At 36.3% G+C, this 27,373-nt stretch overlaps 1 protein-coding gene across 1 annotated transcript in view; it reads right to left on the bottom strand.

Annotated features, from left to right (window-relative positions):
- IFT57 (intraflagellar transport 57) overlaps nucleotides 1-27,373 on the bottom strand; it is a 59,538-nt gene that overhangs the window by 19,888 nt on the left and 12,277 nt on the right. The window contains exons 5-6 of the mRNA XM_047792989.1: nucleotides 25,674-25,742; nucleotides 8,466-8,588 (exon numbers count right to left, since the gene is read on the bottom strand). Coding sequence (XP_047648945.1) covers nucleotides 8,466-8,588; nucleotides 25,674-25,742 — 192 coding nt within the window. The remainder of the gene's footprint in view (nucleotides 1-8,465; nucleotides 8,589-25,673; nucleotides 25,743-27,373) is intronic.

Below are 27,373 nucleotides of genomic sequence, written 5' to 3'. Positions count from 1 at the left end.
GTATGTGTGTCTAGTTAATTTAGGCAGTTTATTTTGATAGCATTCACCTCCTTTTGATTATAGCAGGTGTTTCAAGGATAAATTTGCTGAAAATTGTATTTTGTTTAAACAACAGCGGCATGTACATTTATGGCCTTACTATATTAAAAAGCATTTATTGTCTGGCAGCAATAGATACAATTATAAACATTTGTGACAGTAATTGGAGCTATTACTCCTGCATGGAGCCTCATGGAGACCAACTTATTGCCACCTGTATTTATATTTGTTACTGATAATTGTAAAAGCTCATTTTTAAAATTTGGTGCCTTTTTTTTTTAAATTTTGTAAACATTTTTCAACGAAAGGTCCATTTACCAGAAAATCTATAAGGATTATAAATTTAGTTTCTTCATTATTCAAATAACAGCCAGAATTCCATTTTAGGACTAATATATTCATAAAATGTATTCCTGTATGTTAAACCACAGAATATATTATTCCTTTTTGCTCATGGTTCCAAGAATCCTATCAATATAGCCTGTCCAGCAACCAGAGTACACGTCTTAAGAAATGCTCTTTATTCTAAAACTGTAATAATTTATAAATCCCTACAGGTCAGAAATATTTAGAAAGCTAAATTTTATTAACATTCTTCTTACACTGCATCCAAACACAGTGATGGCAGAAGATCAAAGCAAGTTACTTTCGCCACTGCTTTTGAATGAAAAAAAAAAAAACAACAAAAAAAACTCTCTATTGCTTCCAGATACAGGTTTGTCTACAATAGTAAAAGGAGAAAGCCTACCACTGCACATTTCTGCAGGATTTGGCTTCCAATTTGAAGAGACTTAGATCTAATATAGCAATTCTGTGGTCCCTCCAGGTTCATTCAAATGGAATTCCACCTGCTGATTAATGAAGGCCTCCCTATTCCCTCTTAGGTTTTAGCTCTTAGGGTCACCAGAGAGGCCAAGGGCTCAAGACTATTGTAATGATTCTATCCTCAGCACAAAGACTCTTCTCAAAAGGTTTCCTGCTGTGAATTACCCTAGGCAACACCAATATGGTTTATTTACATTAAAGCAAAATCCAATTGCTTGAAGTTGGAATTTAAAGTTTAAGGTTCTTTTTACAACTGCAACCTGAGAAAGTCAGACACTGAAGATCAGGTAAGGATGTAAAAAAAGCAGTTCAGTGAATCAAAGGCTTGAAATAATTAGAAACACATGCTATAAAGCTTAAATAAAAAATAATCTCTTTATCTAAATTCCTTGTAATGAACATGACTAAACATGAACATTACACAATGACTAAAGATATTTTGGTAGAATGAAGGGGTACGTAGCCAACTATCTTTTAAAACAACAAAGCAGGAAACATTTAATTATAATTTGGAAAAAATCTGTTTAAGTCATTAATCAAAATTTTAATTACAATATCCACAGGGCATTAAAGCATGATAGAATATTTGTACACTGCATTAAATATCTAATATTAAATCGTTATAATATACAACCTTTTAGGAATAAATCCTGCAAAATTGAAAAAAAAGGGCCTATGTAAGGTTTAGCCAAAAACTGATTTCACACTTGCTGATCTTCCTTATTTCTGGGGAACAGGAATAAATATTATTAATGATTACTTCATTTTTATATAAAAACCCTTGACTTGAAAAAAATCATTTTCCTGATAAAGATTAATAAGATTGATTATTTTAGGAGGACACTTTAGGAGTTCCCGCTGTGGCTTAGTAGGTTAATAATCCGGCTTATCTCTGTGGCATTACCAGTTTGATCTCCAGCCTGATGCAGTGAGTTAAGGATGTGGGATCCAGTGTTGCTGCAGCTATGGCATAGGTCAGAGATGTGGCTGCGATTCAATCCCTGGCCTGGGAACTTTCACATGCTGCAGGTGAGGCTGAAAAAGAAAAAAGAAGACAGTTTCCTTTGGTTCAATAAATGAAGTTGAGAGACTGACTATACAAATGGATAACAGATAACAGCTAGGCCATTACTCAGAATAAAATTCTAACCCACAATGTGTGGCAACTAGTCCAGAAAGCCAAACCACAATCTCTGCAGCAACCAGCCAATGGTCAGGTGTTAAAGACTGTCAGCTTCCCCAGTTTTTGCCCACCCCAATCCTGCCCCACTTCCAATATAGTACCAATCAGACACAGCCCAATATCCTCCCTCTAACCAATCACATACAGAAGCCCTGCTTCTAGTCAGCCCACCTCCAAATTTCCAGTCACATCTGAACATATCCAAAAGATTTCCTTTTTTCCCACTATAACTCTTTCAAATTCTCCTGCATGCCTTCGAGAATCTGCCAAATGCAAGTGATGGTGGCTAAGTGTCTTGCAATATAGCAAGCTCTGAATAAACAGCCTTTGCTTGTTCTCATCCAGGTGGTCTGTATTTCCACAAAGTCCAATAAAGTTTTGCTTTTTTATAATCAAAAGAAAACTCAAAGAGATAGAATAATTTTCCTCAAGATACAGCATTAGGTATTTATTTAGCAATAAAAATTAATCAAAAGTACAGAAAGGGAAATCTATATGAATATGCATTCACATTTTCCATTCCTCCAGAAATAGAGGACATGTAGAATTCTTTAGCGGTTCTGTTTCAACCATTTTATTATTCAACTTAGCAACTGTCAACGGATTCACTTAAAAGTTAAAAAAAATGCTGTTATAGAATTTAAAATATTTCAATCAAGTAGGAAATATTATCTTTCAATAATTAATTAACATAAAGTATCCTGGAGAAGAGTCCCTCACACAGTTTAAAAAAAAAGTAATAGCAGCTATAACCTTATAGGGTGGTCGGACTGTACATTCTTACAGCAATTAATTCTTACAGTAATTATACAAAATGCCTAAATTTCATTTTCTATTTAATCTGTACTTTTGCTTCCTGCTCTCCATGTTTTCTCTTTCAACTGAACTTCCACCGTCTACAACCACTTCTCTCTCTCCCAAATTACTCACTAGAAGATGCATTTCTTGCTATTGGTCCATATTCTCAGAACTTATGGTCCCTAGGCTTGCCCATATCTTAGCCAACAGCTCTTAAATGACATTGCCTTTTCATTTCTCCACTCAGATCCTAGACCTCCTGGTTTGACCCCAACCTGCTAAGCTTGGCCAAGCTATCTCACTATCTGGCACTCAGCTGGAGAATGATGTTCCAGCACTACAGATGGGCATCTAAAGCTATGGTTTATAATTTTTAAGGACATGTGGAAATGCTCATGATGTAATGCTATGTTTTAAAAAAAGAGGCATAATCTCAGTACTATACTTAAAAGCACAAAGAAACAGTGGTCAACATATATTAAGTGATTCTTCTGACACCATTCTAAGTGCTTTAGATATGTTCATTCATTTAATACTTTTAGTAACTTGTTGATGTAGGTTTTACAATGAATTCCATTTTACAGCTGAGGAAACCAAGGCACAGAGTAGCTGAGGAACCTATCCACAGGGTCCAACAGCTAGGTGTTAGATTTAGGAATGGTTCTCAAGCATTCTGGATTCAGAATGTGTGCTTTTAACTATTATGCTATATTGTTGCTAACCATAGAGGTGAGAGCCTGGGTTTGAGGTTCAAATATCATATCTGTCACTTATTAGGCATGTAACTTTATCATTTTTCAGTTTCCTCATCTTTAGTAAAAGTACCTGTATCTCATAGGGCAGTCAAAAGGATTGGATTAGTTAATATATGTGAAGTGCTAAGAACAGCACTTGGCACAAAGCAAAAACTTAGTATTTATTACTGTTTTCATTGTATTATATATACCTTTACCAGGGGAAAAAACTAGAAAGATTTACCAAAGTGATATTTATGAATCCAATTACATTCCATGTAAAAATATAAGGCTGCTATTTATAAATATTCCCTTAAATGATGGAAGCATTAGTGCAGAAATTCAACAAATTCTTCCTGAATACTGATATAGAAGGTGAAATATAAGAGGGCTATGAGAGAACACAATAATATTACAATAACAATATTGTAACATAACAATAATTAACATTTATTAGGCAGTAACTATGTCTCAGATGCTATTCTTGGTGCTTCACAATTCCATGAGGTAAGTAATATAATTAGCCTACTTTACAGATGAGGAAAAGAGGAACGGAGAGGTAGAGTAGCTTGCTCTGGATCACACAGCTAATAAGTGGTGGAAATATGAATTCTGGGTGCCAAGGGAAGATGTGTGAGACAGGCTCTATCTTCTCTGGGTCTTTACAGTTCTATCAAGTATCTGAAACTTTGGCTCAGTATATCAGGATTTGATATTGGGACTAAATGTGTGATCTCTAACTTCTAATTCATAGCACGCTGCCTGCTTCCTATCCCCTTGACATATAACTTCCATGTTATTTTTATTTATTTATTTTTGTCTTTTGTCTTTTTAGGGCCACACCTGTGGCGTATGGAGGTTCCCAGGCTAGGGGTTGAATCAGAGCAGTAGCTGCGGCCTATGCCACAGCCACAGAAATGCCAGATCTGAGCTGCATCTGCGACCTACATCACAGTTCACGGCAATGCTAGATCCTTAACGTGCTGAGCGAGGCCAGGGATAGAATCTGCATCCTCATGGACACTAGTCGGATTCGTTAACCACTGACCCGCAATGGGAACTCCCCTATTATTTTTAGAATTAAAAACAAAATTGTATTTTAAAAAGACTCAGAGATTAAGATAATTCTTGACCAGCTACAGACCGAAGTCCAGTATAGGTATAATCACAGATGTTTGCTCTTAGTTTTAAATTCCCCCAGAAAAGTTATGTAACACTTGTGGGCACCACTACTGGGTTTAATAAAGAACAATTTTTAAAAAGTTAAAAACACAGCAGAAAAGGAAAGAGAGCAATACAAAGAAATAAGGGAAAGAACAAAAAGTGTAAGATGTAGAGTTGCAGACTAATACTTGTACACAATTTAAGTAGGTGGCACCGATATTAACTCTAATCTAGGGGTCCTAGACTACACTTTTAAGGATTTAATATGTGAGCCTTACTCACTTGGTCCTAATTGAGGCATTAACTAGAGTTGAATGACCTAGAATTTGGCTGAATTTATTGACTCTCTTGGCAAAACTTCTGTGTCTTCAGACACGTTATTCCAAGTTGATGCAGATCTAGGATGGTCTCTGGGTAGATTGCTACTCTAGAAGTAATCACCAGGAGCATTCTTTACACCCAGTTCTAAAAAGGGAACTGCTAATGTAGTCCATTCAAGCTGGCATATGACAAAAATCCTTTATCTTCAGTTGTGGAACGTATTATTTGTAGTTTTGGCAACATATTTATTTTCCCAATTGTAATTTGTTTAAGCTAATATTAAAATTTATTTGCATTCTTTGAGAACCAGCAACAGTAAGAAGTAGTGCCAGAAACAAGGATAAGCTAGCCTCCCAATAAAAACCTGATTACATTATAGAGAATATACAAAATAAAATATTGGTGTATGACAGGGTCTCATCAAGCATACAGACAATAATATGCAAAAAGAACAGAAAAGGAGTTTTACTTTTTTTTTGTAAGACCCTACTAGGAAGTATACAAGGAATACACTGAATTTGTGAGGGAAAAAAGCATAGAAACATGTGCTACAGTGCCAAATAAATATGGGGCTTTTTAATTTCTTTTTTTTGGGGGGGGAGCTTTTTAATTTCTAATACAAGGTCATTTTAAATAAATTTTTGACTAATACAAGGTCATTTTAAATAAATTTTAAATAATAGAAGCTCTGTATTACTCATCTCCCACATCTCTATACACCTAAAAATTAATGTAACAGGATTAGTAGAACACATTGATCTGAAAATAATTCCTCCCCCCAAAATATAAAATTGAAATCCTAAAAGGTCTTAAATAGCCTGTGGTAAGTGAAAAGTTATTGTTTTTTTTCCAAAAGTAAAAGAGAGGATTTGGTTTTGATGGAGTTAGGAGTTGAGGAAGGATAGGATCTACATTCTGATGCTGCAGTCAACCAACCACTCCTGATTAAGGAGGATAATGAGTCCGTGAGAAACTGCATATATAACCAGATTACTTTATTTCTGAGACATGAAAAACATTTCTCTATTCATTAGTCCCTTATTTTCTCAAATCAATGAATAATTTTATTTCTCTTAAGTAAGCTGAATAAAGAATTGACCCTAAAGCTGTATTTCCCTTTTGCGAGAGCTGAAATACTTAGGAGAAAGAAGAGTTTATGAATACTGGACACAAAGACCAAATGATCTGGAGAAGAACTCTGAAAAAGTAATCAAATATGACTTTAGGTCAGCATGCTTTACTGCAAAAATCTAAAATCAAAATGATATTCACATATTCTTAAAAAAATACTAAAAAATCCCCCACAAAACTCTGACATTTTGGAATGTTGCTTGTAACACAGATTGTATAGTTAATTTAACACAGTATATCTCCATAAGATCAAGGTAATGAACAGCATGGGACTAAGAGTCCAACTTCCTTTTTTTTTTTTTTTTTTTTTGGTCGCCCCATGGCATATGGAGTTCCCAGGCCAGGGATCAGATCTGAACTACAGCTGCAGCAATGCTGGATCCTTTAACCCACTGTGCCAGGCTGGGGATTGCACCTGTGTCCTGAGCTGCAGCGATGCCCCCATTCAGTTGCACCACAGCAGGAACTCCGAGAATCCAACTGTGAACTAGTTAATTCTTCTCCAAATCAGGAGAACATTGATTCTTTAAGAATCGAGGATTTTTTTTCTTTCATGTTTTGGCATATGGAAAAATCCAGGCTAGAGGTTGAATTGGAGCTGCAGTTGCAGGTCTACGACACAGCCACAGCAACACCAGATCCCAGCTGCATCTGCAACCTGAGCCGTAGCTTGTGGCAATTCTGGACCCTTAACTCATTGAGCTAGACCAGGGATTGAACCTGCATTCTCACAGAGACACCGTCAGGTCCTTAACCCACTGAGCCACAACAGGAACTCCAAGAATTTAAGATTTTGATTACTGCAATACTGGTTTGTAAACTGTACAGGTTAGCAGTTACATTTATATTCTTTCTTTATTCAGTTACTTCTATTATGTGGAATCAATGACCATTCTTAAAAAAACACTCTCGTGATCCTATTCAGTTTTAAGTAAGATGTTTAATTTCAAGAGTTTACTTACCCTGAAAGTAAACAAGGTAAACTTACTTCCTTTTGGGACTAAGATGTTCTTTAAAGTTCCCAATTATACAATTATTTTAACATGTCATTCTAACTAGAGTCACAATAATAATGCATTTTAATTTTATGAAGAGAATTTGTTCCAACAAAACTAAAGAATCAGAAATTACATTTTCACAAAAAATTAGTTTTGCAAATTATGACTTCCAGTAGAGATCAAATCAGTAAAGAAATTCTTATTTATAGGTACTTACATATAAGAGATATATAAGCAAAGAATTTACTCCCAATGTAGTCAAAATATCTGTATTCCAAGTACATGGTAAGCAGGCTGAGGGTCTGCCCACTTACTCTAGACACTGTTCCACAGCTGTTCACAGTCTAGTAAGAACTCCGCTGTCCTTATCCTACTTTAGGACTGTCCTAGGGGTCTTGGCGACCTTATACCTTCTCTAGGATACAATTTTGGCCTGTAGAGGCCCAAATCCAGATAATCTATGAATTAGCTTCCAAGGCATTGAAAACAGCAATCTTTGTAGGGCTTCTTCTACTTTGGAGGCAGATGCACAACCACATTTGCAGAGTGACAAGCTTCCCTAGAATCTTTTCCATAATTCTGGGGCTTGTCTCCAGCCTCCAAGGATGAAAATCCTTTAGCTTTTTTACTTAGATGTCTCTCGAGCCCACTTTGTAGAGAGTATCATAGTACTAATGAGAGTAGCATTGTCTAGTCACCCGTTAGCTTGTCCTGAAGTTCTTACTCATAAATTACAGGTGAAAAGGAAGTGAGAACTTGGTTAAATGGGCCAGTTCCCCCATCCTAACCCCCAAATCTTTATTACATAGGATTTTTTGATAACTTTCTTAATATTTAACTTATAACCATGTGTACTGAATAGACTATGTAAGGCAACGTCCAGGACGTCTTCTCTTTTGCCATCTAGCAGAGTTCTAAACCATGTCCTGACTCAACTCAGTTAATATACAGTCACAGATACTCAGTTTCATCCACTATTCACCTAAACAAAATATGATGCCAACAAAATTTATAAAAATGCATTGAGAAAATATGCCTTAATCTCAGGGAAACATTATGTATTCCCAATCATTTTAAAGATCTATCCCTTGCTTTGTGGACCATATTACATTATTTAGTTATTCAACAACAATTCATTAAATCTCTATTAAAACAAGACACTAGAAATGGAATTCCTTCTTAAATAAGTAATTTGTACAATTAGGAATACCCTTGACCTTGAAAATGCTTTATATATATCTCTTTGAACAAAATGTGTTCTCTCTTCCATACCTTGTTGTCAGTCCTGATCGTGACTTTCAGTTGTGGTAGCACACGTTCCACTTCTAGACTCCATTCCGCAGCATCTGTTGTGGATTCTAAAATATCTTCTTGTTTGGCAGACTCGTTCATATCCTAAGAAAGGAAAGATATCACAGGATTGAGAGTTTATAAAAAGAAATGGTAAAATTTTGAGGCATTTTAGCAGCACTGCACAATTTATATCAAGCAATGTAGTGTTAAAATTATAGTGGCAGAAGAAATCCTTTTCTGTCCTCCTATCCACGGTGAAAGAAAATAATGCACCAACCTGGTAGAATAGCAAAATACGTATATTTTTTAAAAGAAGTAAATATATGATTTAATTATTTTTACAAAGACCAATGGTTTTGAGATAGTTAACTCAATGGGAATACTGTCAAACAGACAAGCCATTTAGGTACATTAATTGGTAGAGATATAAACACTCATGTGTTTGGTAAGAAAACAATGTCTTAGTTTGAATTCACTGGACTGAAATACAAATCCCAAATCTGAGAGACAAAAAAAAAAAAAAAATCCCAGAAGCGAAGAGTACATTATTTACAAATTTTGTATTTCTAAAGTGATATTTTGTTAGGTCAAACTGTAACTTAAAATGTGATTTAATGCAGCTTAAAGATGTGATTTAATGCAGACTCACTTGAATTCAAATATGATAGTAGCTTTCTATCTTTTGCAACTTTCTATCTTTTGCACCTTTCTGCATTTGATTTCCGCTGTTGAGTAATAAGATCAGTTCATGCCTATTTTTCAATCAGAAAAGGAAAAATTTTTTTCCATTTTCTCAACCTTCCCATTTCAGCATTAAGTATGTATGGATCTGAAAACAATGTACAAATTAAATATATAAAGATAAAGCATAATATATGGATTTTGGTAGTATTTTTGCTTTTACGCCCCCTTGAAAAATTATAAGAAAATGCAAGGAAAATATAAAAATTTATTAATATAGAAAAGAGACATGAGAGACACAGTCAAAGACAATGTATGAACCTTATATAGACTCTAATTTAAACAATCTGTAAAAAGATGTTTTTGAAACAATCAGGGAAATTTGAATGAGGAAGAGTATTAGATGATATTAAGGAATTATTAATCTTATAGGTAGGATAATGGCATGGGCCTTAAAAATTAAAGATAAATGCTGAAATATTTACAGATGAATTGACACCGTGTCTCAAATTTACTTTAAAATACTATGGGGCAAAGAAAAAAGGAGGGAAGGGCCTTAGAGGAAACACGATTGACAAAATCTTAACTGTTAAACCAGGTACTGTTGTGTAGGGTTCATTATCTCACTCTAACTCTGTATATGTTTAAAATTTCCCCTAACACAACATTTAAAAATAAACAACCCCATAGTGAAATTACATCCTCAGTGTGAATTTCCATCACTAAAGGACACTTCCTATCCAGTCTAACACTAAGTATAAAAATAACTTTTATTGGGAATTGATTTTGGGGGGAGTTTGAGGTCTTCAGGTGCTTTGAACTCACTCTCAACTCAGTTTCTAGGGCACTGGTGACATGAGAAATCCTCTCTCTTCTACCTCCAAACTCATAGCAGGTCCTGAACAGACTCAGAGCCTTAAAAGGAACATATATTGCTTTTTGTTCAGAAATTCAGGGGGCTATAGAGTTCTAGCTACACAATTAGAGGATGGGTAACTGATACATGCTTTTACATTTCACAATATGTGGTCTAAATGTATTCAGTTATGTTCTATTTAAAAAAAAGTATAAAAATATAAGCATTAATTTAAGTAAAATATGGAAACTCTAAGTGAAAAGTGTTCACAATTCTTTTTTAAACATTAAAGTGCTCACCCATTTATTTATAGAAACATTGTATTATTTCGAGTACCTAATATAATGCTATGTATCTATATAGACTGAATCCAAGGTAGCACAATAGCACCATGGCTGAGGAGGGGTGGCAGTATTCCCAAAGCAGACATGTGAAGTTAAGAATATACGTGATGGCATGAGAAGAGATCATGGGTCTTTCAGTTGGAGCTTAATGCCATAGGAAAAGTTCTCAGTCATGTAACTCCATACAGACATTCATTAACAATCATACACTTGCACACTCACTGGCACATCCCCGGAGCCATCCCTGGCTCTAGGAGGCCCAATTCTGACTGGCTCATTTTCTGTCCCAAATGGGTAGACTTACAGGGATGAGGGTGGGGGTGGGAGGATGTATGCACCACCATGGGATGTGAGCTCCGACATCTGGGGTGCGTGTATGGTATATACACAGGCTTGCTCCTGCCAGGGTTATGAGTCTCCATGTCCCAGGCCTGTAGAGCCAGGCTGAACCAAAAAGGGACATGTCCTCTTAAGCAGCAGTTTTGTATAATTCTTAATAGAACATAGATGTTCTAGTCACTGATTTAAAAATAAGTTTGACTTATGGAACCACTGTTTGGGTGAACTGAAACCGATGCCCCTGATTAAGTCCCCAAGCCACTGTTCCCCAACCCCAACCCTTCATTCTCACCCCTCTTTCTTCCCTTCCTTATAGGAGGGTAGAGTCCAGAATCACCAGACAAAGCCAGAGTGGGTTCCCATTCACATTCCCACTTTCTTCAGATCTGAACATAGGATTGTTCAAGTTGTGCAAAATATGCTTAAAAATTTTACTCAAGGAAGGCCATATTTTTCTAATTTTCACAAAGGCAAATGGGTTAGTAGTGACCCTCTTTTAATAAGACTTAGAATCTAAGAGATAGTAGAGTGCATGGAGCTCAAACACCGCATTAAAATATCCCAGTGCATAAGCTACTATTTGTTTTTATGCTGGACCCTTTAGTAAGTTGCATTTATCCTTCTTAGCTTATTATTTGGTTCCCTTAAGCAATAATTTGCTAACTCCTACTCCCAACATCCTGAAATGATTTAATATAGCAGCTCAAAAGTTTTCACTCATTCCTAGGCCATAGTTAATATACTGGGGGGAAAAGCCTAGTTTCTAAATGAAGAAAGGGCAAAAATGAGAATATTAGGTTTGGTAGAACAGCATTAACTTACTCAAACTATAAGTCTCTTTCTGCTTCCATTTGTGCATATATATTTCATAACCTTGTTCCTCACTCAAAATTTCCTAATGCCTAATAAGTGGATACATTAACTGAAAAAGCTCTGCATACAAAGTATAAATTATTTTTAACCATGGCTTGGTTACAATACTTTGAGAAAATCTTTTTTTTTCTCAATCATTTCTCTAATAATAAATGGTATTTTATGTGGAGCTATTAGTAAAAGGGAAATAAACTGCTGTTTCCATTTAATCAAAATTTTATATCATCATGACAAAGTCTCTCTCTGAAACAACATTAACTAAGATAAAGCATAGCTCCTGGGAAATTGTGTTTCCAGTTAATGTTGCTGAAGAAACAATTAGAAGCTCAATAAGACATAGGCTATCCCAAAGTCTCATTTATAATTAATTAATTTACCAATAAGCCATTTGTTAAGCTCCTACAACATGCAAGGTAGGAACTGTGCTTGGTGTGGAAAGATAAAAGGATTTAATCCCCGCCTGCAAAGAGTTTACAGCCTATTAGGAAGAGTCTGAGGCTAGTTAATGGGGATAATAATTGGTCCACCATTAAAAAAAAGAAACTGATGAGAACTGACCCTCAGACTGCCAAAGGAAGAACTGAAGATAGCAGTCCAAGCCATCCCATAATGCAACCTTGGGGCATATCACCCAAGGTCAGTTCAAGGATCAAACATGCAATGTTCTGCTCAGAATCCTGTTCCAGTATGTAATCTCCCCTTTCCCAGGTAATGTTAATGGGATAGTTAAGCATCTGAAGAAATACTATGTTCTCTCTGTGTGTATATTTATACAAATATATATAATTGGATAAGGTTAGTCTTATGGTCACATGGGTATAATATGGGAAAGCCCTGTATATCAGCAAGGGAGATCATGTGAGGGTTAATAAAGCCCTTTGCAACCTCTGAGCTGTTGGACAGCCTGTGTCATGCTACAAAGCTGCCCTAGTCAACTAAGTTAAATGTGAATACAAAACCCTTCTTAACTTTGGGGATTCTAGGTAGGCCATGGCTACCAGTAGGGGGAGTAATGTACTAACAAAGAGAGGTGGACCTATTAGTAAGTATTAATACAGAAAACTTACCAGTGGTACACAATGGAAGTCACTGAGCTGCCATCATAAGCAAAGAATTTAAAACAATATTTTCGGGGCAAAACTATTCCTAATACTTACTGCACACTCATTACTGGAAAACCCTGTATGAGAAAGAGGACTAAACTGCTTACTGGGCAGACAAATGTCGACTCTGTATGATTTCCTGATATCACCAAGAGTTATTAACTCCACTCACTTCAACTCTGCTATGTCCATGAAAACAAAAGCCGGCCACTGTAGGATTTTTTTCAATCCCGAGGGTCCAAGCCAGGTTGGGAAGTTGGCTCTGGTTAAGACATTTCTCCACTGGGACTAAAGAAGGAGTTATGAATAGCATAAAGCAGTTTCTAAACTTGACTAATTACAGATACCCTATAGAATGTTCCTTGATCAGTGATTGACAAACCTCGCTTGGTAAAGGACACATGTATGGTTGCATGGGCAGGCTCAGGAGTGAAGCTCTGGGGTCAGGCATCTATGAGAAGACATATCCTCGGGAATGGAAAACCTAAGTCAGACATTACAAAGAGATCACAAGTTCATGAGAATGTGGCCAGGAGGACCTAGATCATGAGGGCCTGGTCAGGAACTGGATTCACAGACTTCCAGGTGAAAATGGAAGATGAAGGTAGAGGTGGAAGAACCTAACATTGAACTAGTAATAAAACAAGAGCAAATGGAAATGCCTAAGTCTACCATTACCAAGCCAAACCCCCTCCCTCTTAGGAGGATCAAATACCACTGTCAGACTAGATTCTGGATACTGGTAAATGCTGACATTTACCGACTCTAATTTAAGCATTTGGTGTCTCTTATTGTAATACAATGATGAGATATTCTGTAATACAATGATGGCCTCAGGACAGAGAAATCTAGATATAACTGACCCCACACTAAATGAACTGAGATAACTATAATTTCTTGCATTTTTATGTCTACTTCTAAACTGTTCCTCTAGTTTTTCTTGTTATTGCAATGCAGTCATCACCTGTGGCTGTCTCCCTGATTGCCTGTAGCACCTCTTCCTCCTCCTAAGTAGATGTGGGTTTAGAAACCCAATAACCAAGCTTGTTAGGATTTAGGCAAAGTAAGAATTCAGGAGAAAAAAGTGAGTGCTTGGGGAGCGAGGGTGATGAGGTTAGGATTCTTCATAGAAATTTTAAAAAATGCCAGTGTTTGTATGAATGCCTTTTTTTTTTGGCATTCTTCCTCATCTGCTATTTTGTTCAGGACAGGATCTAATATATACGGTATTCCTTGAATTAAGCAGGGTTTCTCCTAAGGGTATATAGTGTCTTTTCTTTACCATCTATCAAGAAAGCTAGATGGAGGGATAAATAAGTTATTTCTATCAAGAATAGTATTCCCTTAAAATGCAATGATTTTAAAAAATTATATTTAAGGCAGAGTTAAAACCTTTCATGTCCCTACAAGTCAATTCTTCTTCATGATTAAAGAAGCACAAATTGTGATTCAGATTCATTATATTCTTTCCAAATTAGATTTTACATGATTTAACACTATATTACTATGAAGAAAAGGGTTTAAGACCACACAAAAAGCATTTTCAGATTTGTTCTGAATAACCAAATTAAAAATCTATTAAAAGAAATAGATAGATGGTAGCCTCTGTCTCTAAATATATAAAGTTAATAAAAGTTTTTAAGTTCATTTTTAAGACTATCAAAAGAAATTGTATTCTGAGTTATAACACAAACTAAGATTTGAATTATGTTCCCACAAACCAAAAAAAGGTAAAAAGAAAGCTCCCCAAATTAACACAAAATAAATTGAATTTTCCAATAAGAAATCTGAAGTTATTTTTGAATGAGAATTTAACTTCCAATGTTATTTCTACTTAATTCATCAACACCTACCATTGCTTCTACTTTAACTACTTTAGCTACATTGTTACACTAAGTGCTAAGATAAAATCATTTGTGATTTTTATTTTCTCAAAATAAAACCAAAAAAATACCCCAGGAAGTACGTATAGAGGCATACTGTGGACATGATACTTGGTGCTGTAGAGTATGTAACATAAGTCCCTTTACGGCATGAATTTCTACAAGGTTTCTTTTCTTTGAGATTGTAACTACATGGATATACCAGTGCTCAAATACATTTTGAAGAGCTCAATTCACATACCTTCTGAGAGGAACATGGAATTCCAATTAACTGTCAAGATTAAATAGCCCAGGACTAAAGGAAAGGGGAACTAAGTTGTCTTGAGAATCTCCACCATATGGTGTAAATGTTAAGTGGATGAGTCAGGAATCCCATTTCTGGTCAAATTCCACCTTCATCACTTACTAGCTGTTGGTCTCTAAATATCAGGGATCCATTTGTAAAATGGGAACAATAATTCTACCATCCTCACTGGATGATGATATTTGAAAGGCTTGCACAATGCCTGGTACACAGTAAGCCCCCAATATATTTGTTGTTGTTGTTGTTGTTTTTATGGCCGTACCTGAGGCCAATGGAAGTTCCCAGGCTAGGGACTGAATCAGAGCTACAGCTACTAGCCTATACCACAGCGACAGCAACACCAGATCTGAGCTGTGTCTGAGAACTACACCACAGCTCATGGCAATGCCGGATCCTTAACCCAGTGAGCGAGACCAGGGATCCAACCCCAGTCCTCATGGATTCTAGTCGGATTTGTTTTTGCTGAGCCACAACGGGAACTCCCCCAATACATTTTAGCAGTTACAATGATCATTATTACATGCCAAGCATGCCACTAGATGCTTTTACATATGGATTAAGTGCCCAGTTAATAACACCATGAATCAAAGGAGTCTTATTACCATTTTTTTCAAATGAGAAAAATGAGGTATAGAGCAGTTAGGAAATTTTCCCAATGTCACATCATTAATAAGTGTGGCAGGACTTGGGCAATGCTACCCTAGAGCACAAACTCTGAAACACCTTACCATAGGCCTATCAATTCTTTGCCATACAGGCTACAAGTATATTCCCCAAGTTTATTACTTGTCTTTTTAACTTTATGGCATTCCCCATTCCTCCATATATAAAGTTTTAATTTTTATGCATTCAGCTTTATCAGCATTCTTCAACGGTTTTTAGTTTTCCTATCATGTATTATCATCCCTATTCAAGTCATGAATATAACATTTGCCACCCGTATTTTTGTTTTTATGCCTCATCATTAAATTTTTTTTTTTTTTTTTTGTCCTTTTAGGGCCGCACTCCTGGCATATGGAAGTTCCCAGGCTAGGGGTCTAATCGGAGCTATTGCTGCTGGCCTACACCACAGCCACAGCAACGCCAGATCCAAGCCACATCTGTGACCTAGCTCACAGCAACTGGATCAAACCTGCTACCTCATGGTTCCTAGTCGGATTCGTTTCTGCTGAGCCACGATGGGAATTCCTGCCTCATCATTTTTAAATGTGCTGATGCATGTGGAATTTATTTCTGTGTAAGATATGAGGGAGGAGTCCATTTTTTTTCTCCAAATGGGTAGATAGCCTGTTATCCCATCACCATTTTGTTGAATAGTTTAGATTCCTGATTGATTTGCATTGCTTCATATACTAATATAACTATATATTTGGATTCTTTTATGAACTCTGCACTACTTCATGAATTTATTTTTGTTAGTATCATAATTTTTTTCAGACTTACAAAAATTACACAACTAGCACAAATAATTCACGTATATACCTGTCATCCAGATTCCTAAACGGTTTTTAGCATCTTACATGACCTCAGGGCAATTATGCATAAAGGGATATAATGTTTATATCTAAGTGCTGAGATCTGAAGACACTTTCAATTTTTTTCATTGTCCTTTTTTTGTGATTCAACTAAAAAACCACAAAGGAGGAGTTCCTGCTGTGGTACAGCAGAAATGAATCCAACTAGTGTCTATGAGGATGCAGGTTTGATCCCCTGCCTCACTCAGTGGTTTGGGGATCTGGCGTTGCTGTGAGCTGTGGTGTAGGTCACAGACATGGCTTGGATCCCATGTCGCTGTGGTGTAGGCTGGCAGCTGCAGCTCCAATTCGACTGCTAGCCTGGGAACTTTCATATGTCGTGGATGTGGCTCTAAAAAGCAAAAAAAACAAAAACAAAAACAAATGAAAAACCCACAAAGGTATTCACTTTATTCTTTTTAAACAAATAAAGGGGAGTTCCCGTAGTGGATTAGTGGTTAACGAATCCAACTAGGAACCATGAGGGATCCAGTGTTGCCATGAGCTGTGGTGTAGGTCACAGATGCGGCTTGGATCCTGTGTTGCTGTGGCTGTGGTGTAGGCCGGCAGCTACAGCTCTGATTAGACCCCTAGCCTGGGAACCTCCATATGCTGTGGGTGTGGCCCTGGAAAAGACAAAAAAGACACACACACACAAAGAATAAAGTAATAATGTTTTTTTTTAATAAAAACAAGTAAAAATGTAAGTTTGATTAACTTCCAAAACTATCTGATATAGGTGGTAAATGCTTTAGGCATTTGGATAAGAGAGAAGTACATTTTAATGGTGATGGTGAGATTTAAGTTTAACTTTACAAGGATGTCTGGGATGGAAACAGGCAGAAGAGGCAAGCCAAGTGTTTATATAGCCAAGAAAGCATCATAAGCCAAAATACTGAAATAGGAATGAACATGGCTTGTGAAGATCACATGAGAAGAGAGACCAGGGGCTTAAAACAGAGAACATTGGGAAGCAAAAACAATTCAATATACTGTGTAAGACTTAGAAGCTATGTCGAGGAAGGTGAATTTTGTCCTCTAAGTCAGAGAACAGGCAAAGAAAAGTTATAAACAAGGTAAAGAGACCTTACAAAACAAATCTTTATTTAGTGCCTACTATATAGCAGGTATTGTTCTACTCCAGGGACAATGAATAAAATGCTAAGAATCCTCATAAGAAAATATTCTAGTTGTGTTTTATGAAGGTTTATGGGTTATAAATTTGTGGGTTATAGGATTAAATGGGGCTGGAGTAACACGGGGAGGTTACCACTAAAAAAGCAGAATTTGAGCTAAACCTTGAACACTGAAGAGTCAGGTAGAGAGACAATGGGAGGTACTTTAGGTAACAGACAAAGGAAAAGAAGATGGGCTGGGATGAGAGCAGATATACTCATGATGTGTTTGAAACCTATGAGAGGACCCATTCACCTGGAAAAAAGTTATCCCAGCAGAAGAAAATAAAGTTGGGTATGTGGACAGCTGTCAAATCGTTAATGGTTTTGAAAGCCGGACCCAAAATTTACTGTTTATAATCTGTCTAAATGCACCTGTAGGTAATGAAAAGCCACCAAAAGTTACTGAACTCAGAATGATTTGACAAAAACCATGTTTTGGTAAGATGAAAAATATTTTGGAAAAGGGCTGGAGTAGGGGAGATGAATATGAGAGAAATTTCAAAGGCAGCATTCACAGGTCTTGGTAACTAACTAGATGTTCTGTATGAAAATGAATCATTAGTCAACTATTCAAAGCACTAACACTCCTAGGGGTGGATGGGTGGAGGTGGGTGTATTTAAAGAATGTAGGTTTATAGAGGACTGAAAAAAGCACACATTCTGGGTACTCATGTAATATACTGAATTACATAATAAATACCTGCTATTTGTGTTGACTTAGGAAACGCCACCTATCCATTTATAAAATGATAGCTCTCAAATGATTCCTGGAAAAAAAATCACTGTATTACTTTTTGTTAAATTTTCCTTAATTATTTTTGTAGGGGAGACCCTATGTGACAGCACATTGAGTCCAGTGGGCCTTCAATAATAATCCATGTGACAGATTATGAAAATAAAGCCATGCTATCATCAGAGCTTCCTAATTTACATTAAAATGCAACCTTCTTGATAAGTTACATGCTATGTAAGTTTCTTACTCAAAACTACTCATGGCAATCTAGCAATTTATTTGTATTGAGAGATTGGTTCGTTTTCTATTCTCCTACAGTACCTAAGAATGTTTGTAGCTAATTCCAATCTCCAAGGGTGGATAATGGCACAAATGAGAAATGTACCAAATGTATATTCTATGCCAGCTCCAGGCTAGGTGTGGCCCTCAAGTTCTATTAATCGTAAAACAATCCTGGGTTGAACTGTGTCCCCATTTAATGGGCCAGAAAGCTGCATTACAGAGAGGATAAATCAGTATGACCAGGTGGCTAGTGACGTGTGGTCAGGATTTTAACTAAGCCTGCTGTTCTACTGTAGCTTCGACCTGGAAGGTATGGACTCAGATCTGGAGGGGACCTTGAAAAGTCCTTGCTTCCTACTTCTTGCTAGGCTCACAATAAAACCAGGATGGAAATAAGGATCTTTCTTTCCTATTTCATGTGTGGATTCAAAAGCTACACTACAGATCAAGTAAAACTCTCTTTTGCACCCAGAAAGAACGGCTGTTTGAGCCTCCTCTGAGCAGTGAGGAGTACAGCTTTTTTTCTCTAACCTACATTTCCTATTCACCTCCAGATGTAAAACTGATGGGGTGGTACAGGTTAGTTACCAGAGAAATAAAAGCATTCACTCAGCCATAATGCGTTCCATCACACTCAAACATGTGCGTTTTAATTGTTTCTCCTGTGAAATACCGACTACAGACTTTTGATAGTCACATAGTCACAGCAGAGAGAGGAGAACTCGCACCCAAAGTGTTTTAGGAAAGGGGAAGAAAAAACATTTTCTTTGAGCAAGAATCAGAAACAGTGGTAATGAGCAGGAATCAGAAACAGTGGTAACCTATGGGGCAAATTAAGTTGTAGACCAGTATTTTTCTCCTGGATTACTCTGAAAGGACATTTTGTTGAAAAGTAAAGTGTAAATCATATGTAAAATGGAGAAAATGTGAAGATTTAAGATATTAACCAAAGTAGATCTATCTTCTTTCCTTTTTTGATTACAATACTGCAGACCTGCCACCATGACATCCTAAACTAAAACTGAAATGATTTTTATTCTAAGCCCAGAGTTTTACTTCCTTACAGCTTTTGCTTTTTAAGCTAAAAATTCTCTCATTCTTGGTACAATGAATTTTTTGCTAAGTAATTAAAAACCAATTGTGTTTAAACCTTTTGAGATAGTTGGTTTTATGCTGTATAACTCGGAATTTGGATTCTAAACCCTCAAATTTAGCATCTCAAGGAAGAATGGTATCTATGGCATGTTTGAAAAAATGTTTTGAAATGAAGTGATGGGCATTTAAAAATAGAATTCAGAGAGCGCACAGCTTCCCTCCCATCTTTTTTTTCGCTGGGGGAGAAGAATGACACATCTGCATTATGCTGCCAGAACACTACTGCTGTGATTCTATTGAGTTTCAGAATGGAGGGGAGCTACAAAGACCACTCATAATTACAGCATAGTTACCGTGAAAATGCAGGCAGTTTCCAGTCGGCATACTCAAGTTTGAACTAGAAATTACCAGAACACTTGCCCAATACCTTGCCACCAGAGCCTTCCTTCCCTGCTCCCACTGCTCGAGTCTCCCAATGTTCTACCGCACCCCTAACTATCACAGGCTCTGTCCAACTGTCAGAGCTTTAATACAGCACTGGGGCCTTCCCCTGTGACCAGGGTGGCTTTCCCTCAATTTTAGATTTCAAGAACATTCAGAAATCAGAGGGACTGAGAAAATGTAGAACTTTGTGGGCTAGCCTTGAAGACTAATATCCATCCACATTTTTTTTTTCTTTCTAAGAAAAAACTCAAAATTCAAATAACTAACCTGCAAATCAAACTTTGGAAAATAAAGCCATCCCTCACTAATTGCAGGAGCAATTTTCTTGTAAAGTACAGGCATAACTCAGAGATATTGTGGCTTTGGTGCCAGATAACCTCAATAAAGTGACTACCACAGTAAAGTGTGAGTCAAACAAATTTTTTGGCTTCCCAGTGCATATAAAAGATATATTTACAATATACTGTAGTCAGTTAAGTGTGCAATAGCATTAGGTCTAAAAAATAATGTATATGATTTAGTTAAAAATATTTTGTTGCTAAAAAAATGCTAACCACTATCTCAGCCTTCAGCAAGTCATAGTAGTAATAGCAAAGATCACTGGTCACAGATTGTCAGAAGAAATATAATAATAATGAAAAAGTTTGAAACATTTCAAGAATTACCAAAATAGGACACAGACGAAGTGAGCAAAAACTATTGGAAAAATGGCCCCAATAGACTTGCTCAATAAAGGGTTGCCATAAACCTTCCATTTGTTTAAAAAACAAACAAACAAACAATCCCCCACCCCCCACGATGTCTGCAAAGTGCAATAAAGCAAAGTGCAACAAAATGACATCTGCCTGTATTGTTGGTAAAATCATAGCAGGGTAGGAGAATTAGAGGAGGAAGTCATGCTAAAAATGGCTTTGAAATAAATTTTTTAAACCTCTAAATAAATAAATATTTTGAAAAACATCTGCTTCCAAACAACCCAATATCGTCATTGTAACATTCACCATCAATAGGAGCCAACATTTTCTTCTTAGAACAGGATGAAATACTGCTGCTGTGTCCTGATTTGATCAGGCAGGCATTTCCAAGTCTAGTCAATAGGCACACAGTATCTCTTTAAATAGTCTTCAACTTAGCAGTTACAGGCTTCAATATGTTGTGGTAGTCAGGGAACTGGACCTCTATGTCTTCCTTCCAGGAAGGACTTGCACTCAGTGTCAGGGAAGGCGGCCAGCAGGCAGCTTCCTGCTGTCAGCTCCCTTGGGCTTTGTCCCACCTGCAGAGCCACCTCACCTGGGGTGCATCCTTCCCAGTGCAGCCTGCCTCCAGTTACTGGGCCCAGGAGGCAACACTTCTCCACAGCTCCTCATCAGGTTGGCCAAGGCTTCGTCAAGGCCTGAAATGCTGCTTGACCTCTACCTTAGCTGAGTCCTGCCTCCTTAACCCATCCTTTCACCATAAACACCTTGTACCCCAAACTCTGTCTCAATGTCCACTTCTAGAGAACACAACTCGCAACATAGGTCGTTTTCATTTACCTTCTCTTTTGCTCCATTTACCACAAATCTCAGAAAAATGCTTGTGTAGACCCAGCTTCTTGAATTATTATGATACTTACGAGCATACTCTTCAGGGTCTAGTCTTTGCTTTATTTAATGAAAAGAAATACTACATAGAAGAGGACCCAATGATTTATTTGCTAAGAGGTCCTTTTCTATATGAAGATTAAACTAGACTTTCTTATAAAATTATAAATATAAAATAGCATTCATTCATGCATGTATTCATTCAATATTATTCAATATTGAGCACTTCCTACACAACAGGCACAGGTGAAAAAGCTGTTTAAAAAGCTTCTGCTCTAGAGGAATTTGCATTCTACTGGTTGAGATAGAAAATCAACAAATGAGATGAAGACAATGCCAGGTTCTATGAAGAACAATAGAGCAGGCGGAAGGGATAGAGAATGAGAAGCATCCATGGTTTTAAAACCACAGGTAGAGAGGGATGGCTGTAAGGCACACATCGCTGGGCTGGCACAGTCACATACACATTTAGTACATCAATTTCCTAGATAGTATCCATCATTCTTGTTCTGGAGAAGAATTCATCACATCAACTTTTCTAAAATACTATTTCTTCCGCATTGTGAGCCTACCTGCTGCATGAAACATAAAATCTTAAATCTGTGTTACTAACCTATACAGCCATTCTGTCTTAGGAAAAGAGCAGCCTGGGCCATCACAAGCTACAGTCAGATACAGCTGTCTCAGGCAGATGGCTTTGGTGGGCAACATCATAAACTTGCCAGATTTTTTAAAATATGAAAGGGCTTTCTGCCTCATTAGTACTTCATGGTTGACCATCCACAAACACCTGGTGTTCAAACTTCTTTCACTTGTGAAAATGCAACCATATATAGTCTTAGCTCAAAAAGGTGTATGTTATATAATCTTTCTCTAAAGGCTCTAATATCTAGAAATGTATAAAGCCACAGGCAGGGGGAAAAACTCATCTTTATACAGCTTAATTAAAAAGAAAATTTGAGATCATGACCAATAGGGACTTAGAGTAGCAGCAGAGGCAAATTACTTTGCTCCTTCTGAATACTCAAACTACTCTGTCCAGTGGGAATCTCAGGTGGCCTTTACAGGCCTCTATTTACACCATCAATATAATAATTAATAACACAAATAATAAAAGCCCTAAATATAAGGCCAGATACTATAAAACTCCTAGAGGAAAACATAGGCAGAATGCTCTTTGACATAAACCACAGCAACATCTTATTTGATCCACCTCCTAGAATAATGACAATAAAGACACAAATAAACCAATGGGACCCACTTAACGCAAAAGCTTTTGCACAGCAAAGGAAACCATTAAAAAAAGGAAAAGACAACCCACAGAATGGGAGAAAATCTTTTCAAACAATGCAACTGACAAGGGCCTAATCTCAAAAATATACAAACAACTCATACAACTCAACAACAACAACAACAACAAAACAATCCAATTGAAAAATGGGCAGGAGACCTAAACAGACAGTTCTCCAAAGAGGACATATGGATGGCCAACAGGCATGAAAAAATGCTCAACATCACTAATTATTGGAAAAATGAAAATCAAAACTACAATAAGGTACCACCTCTCAACATTCAGAATGGCCATCATTAACAAATCAACAAATAACAAATGCTGGAGAGGGTGTGGAGAAAAGGGTACCCTCCTTCATGTAGGTGGGAATCAATTGGTACAACTACAATGGAAAACAGTATTGAGGTACCTCTGAAAATTAAATATAGAACTACCATATGATCCAGCAATCCCACTCCTGGGCATATATCTGGACAAAACTTTTATTGAAAAAGATACATGCACCCCTATGTTCATTGCAGTGCTATTCACAACAGCCAAGACATGGAAACAACCTAAATGTCCATCAACAAATGGATTAAGATGATGTGGTACACATGTACAATGGAATATTACTCAGCCATAAAAAGATAGAGATCTCATACTAAGTGAAGTAAGCCAGAAAGAAAAAGACAAATATCATATGATATCACTTATTTGTATAATCTAAACTATGGCACAGATGACCCTATCTACAAAATAGAAACAGATCACAGCTAAGGAAAGCAGACTTGTGGTTCCCAGGAGGGGAGGAAGGAGGGAGTGGGCTGGATGGGCAGTTTGGTGTTTTGGGATACAAACTGTTACATCTGGAATGGATGGGCAATGGGGTCCTACTGTACAGCACAGGGAATTGTATGTGATTGGGTCTCTTTGCTGCACAACAGAAATTGAGGAAACATTGTAAATCAACTATACTTTAACAAAAAAAATAAATAAAAACTATTACTGTAATCTAAAAAAACAACAGCTTCTTTCTAAGAATAACTGTGTATGCATCTCTATTTTTGTTTTTTCTTCATATTTTAGAACTTTGTCACCACATCTTCAACACATACAGGAATACCAAGCACCACAGTGTTCTTTTTAAAGGTAGGAATCAAATCAAACCTACCCCGTTGAATCCATTTTATAAGGTAAAGGGGTAAAAGCAATAGATGAGAGTTTGGAGGAACTGAGTTCAAATTAAGCCACTGTAATTTATTAGCTTTTTAAAAGATTGAACGGTCCCAACGTTACATTTCAGTTTTTGTATCTATAAAATAGAGATAACATCCACTCGAATACCTTATAAGGTCAGTAAAGGATGTGTTTTCATGTACTTTGAAAACCACAAAGTGATCTCCAAATGTATTACAATTAGAATTTATTTGGATTTAAATGTTAACCTATTATTCTGAAATAATTTTCAATTGAACAACAAAAAATACATTCATTCAAGAAGCATTAATTCGGTTATCTTCTGTGTTATACCACGGAGAATATAAAAAAAATGGTAGTTATCTCTGTTAGCAAGGAGCTTATACAAGTCAGATTTGAAAGAAGGAATGGGAAGGGAAGGTATGATTTTGGTTCTTGCCAACACTTACTGAGCATTTTGTATGTGCCAGATATTATAAATGCTTTATATGTAGGACTTCTTTTAATCCTTAAAAACCCTATAAAAAGGTTTTTTTTAAAGGTAATATTTTTATCCTCATTTTATAGATGAGGAAGATAAGGTACAAGAAATTTGAAAACCTGCCTAGTAAGTGTTAAAAAGTCTTAAGTCAATACACACACTCAGGCAAGTTAACCACAATGTTATAGTACATCTCGAGTTGGGCGGAAGACACACACATATCATCAATAACAGTTATTCATTCTGACTAATACTTAGGCAGTGAATGTAAATAAAAAGACCAGTTTCAAGTAGGGTGGCCAAGGAAGCCTTCATATGAACACAAAACTAGATCCAAACTTGTTTGTAAAATTTAGACAAGAAAAATTAAATAAAGGACAAACAAGATTAAGTTCCATAGATACTTGATAAGTATTACCGTATTGAAATATAGCATATATATAAGACAATACAAAAGTCTCACATACTTTTAAAAGACCTCATTGAGTGGGTTCTCTTTTAAAGACTAGATTTACTTCCTAATTAAGACAGAGCAAATTGTAAATCAACTGTAATAAAAAAATCTTTAAAAAAGAGCAAAAATTGACTTAAAGCAATGTCTGACTTCCTACCCAATATACCATTCTTAACATAATCCATTTTATTTCAAAAATTATCATTTAGGTATTTTCCTATACTCAAGACTATTTAATATTGGCCATTATAATGGAAAATAACTTAAAGTTGAATTATATATGTCTTTCCATAATTAAAAATGACATAAGGCAAATCAATGATTTCCAGTTTATATGAGAAGCACTGTGTTGATTTTCCATGATATGTAAAAGAGGCTACCCTACTTGCTCCTCTGAATTTTATATTTGCTATAATTACAATGTTTTATAGATAGAAAAATCAGTTTTGGAGCTACTTTTCAAATGACACACAAAAAAAATGGCCAATAGTAGTTTCTATTTGTTTCAGTTTCCAGCAGGACACATGTACTGACCGTTTGCTGGTCCTCAGTGTATCCCATGTAACTTACCAAGCGATAGGTCTGAGCCTTCAAAACATTGAGATCAATAAAGTTTTCTTCATTGTCTGTTTCCTCTTCCTTAGGAAAATAAAAGAGTTGAAAAGTTAATAATTATAGAAGTTGCAATTTAAAAAATGTATTTCCAGATTTCACATACTTAACATGCCAAGCTTAAAAGAAAGACTAATGCAGGAAAGGGTATTTAAAAGCCTAGTAGTGTTCATAAAGTAGGGCATAATGTTACTAGCAGCTTAGCTGTTTTTTGAGGTTTTGATGATGTCCTTTAAAAATAGCATCTTTTTCTTATAGTTACTAAAGAAAAGAAAAAAAGAGAGAAAGAAGGATGCCGTTGCTGTAAAAGTAGGGATATGTAAACCTAAGAACAGAATAAGAAACAGCCCCTAGTGACATATCTGAAACAGAGAAATACTGGAAGGAGTTAATGAATATTTTGAGTAACATAACTAAAATGAAGAAAAATGAGAGGTTAACAGATACAGATTATTCTCACCTGCTCCAGAGACCAATCACATTAATGCATATTTTTGCTGTCTCATCTCTTATATGCTCAAGTCTAAAGATATTAAATATTAAATCTAACAACATAAAAAATATATTTGTAAGGTATTAACTTTGTGTCTTAGATATTAACTATCTAAAAGAATAGTTCAGGTAGATTCCAAGCTGGTTCTGATTCCTAGCCCAAAAATATGGGGGATGGGGTCAGAGATGACCCTTTGAGAAGCAATCCTCTCCCCAGTATACAATAAATATGGAGTCTGAGCAGGTTCTATAAGCTCACAGGACAAAACGTTAGCTCCACTTTCTCTTCAACTGTCTTTTTGGTAACAAGTGATACAGTAGGTGAAACAAATTTAACAAGAATATCTAAAACTTAGGACATGGTGACAGAACCAATGGAGCTTGGCCCTCAAGAAAAACAAAACAAAACAAAAAACCAGATAGGTGTTTTGTAGAGTTGTACAAAAGCTGCTGTGGTAGATTTCAAAGATAATCCTTATCTTTAAGCACTCAGAAGTATGTAAGACAGTGGTTCTCGAAATGTAGTTCTTAGACTAGCATCAGCAGCAGCATCACCTGCCAGCTAGTGAGAATACAAACTCTAAGGCTCCATTACAGATCTACTCAGAAACTCTGAGAGTAAAGGGCCACTAAGGTAGGACGGGAGAACCATGCTAATCTTTGGGGAACCAGAAAGATTTTAGTAAAATATGAAACAATACAAAGGCAGATTCCATACACTCAAGTGACATTTACTTTTTTAGGGATGGGGACAGTGGGGCATAGAGGTGTAGACAAAACTGATCTGTTTACATCTCAAATCTTAAGCATATAGGCAGATGCACACCTTTGAGAAACAGCTCAGTCTATCCTGTGTTTGCACTAATGATGGGCTACTTAACCAGAGCAAAGGACTGCAATGCTAATGACTCTGCCCATGGGAGAAGAGACAAGTTTATAATGCTTTTACAATAATCTAATCAGTACTGTTTACATAGCAGATCAATAAAGACTTGTTGAATTGTGGTGGACTGAACACGAACAGGCAAAAAGCTTTAATAGTAGGTACTAGAAAAAGGATTTAAGTTACTAAATATTAAGAAAGTATTCAAAGAGAGTTTGAATATAAACAGGCTAAAAAAACAGTTTTAAAATAAATTAAGAGGATTTTAATCTCAGTAATTTAG

Source organism: Phacochoerus africanus, chromosome 1, assembly GCF_016906955.1.
Source record: "Phacochoerus africanus isolate WHEZ1 chromosome 1, ROS_Pafr_v1, whole genome shotgun sequence".
Lineage (NCBI taxonomy): Eukaryota > Metazoa > Chordata > Mammalia > Artiodactyla > Suidae > Phacochoerus > Phacochoerus africanus.
The sequence above is the reverse complement of the archived record's forward strand: the minus strand, read 5'-3'. Positions and strand labels throughout refer to the sequence as shown.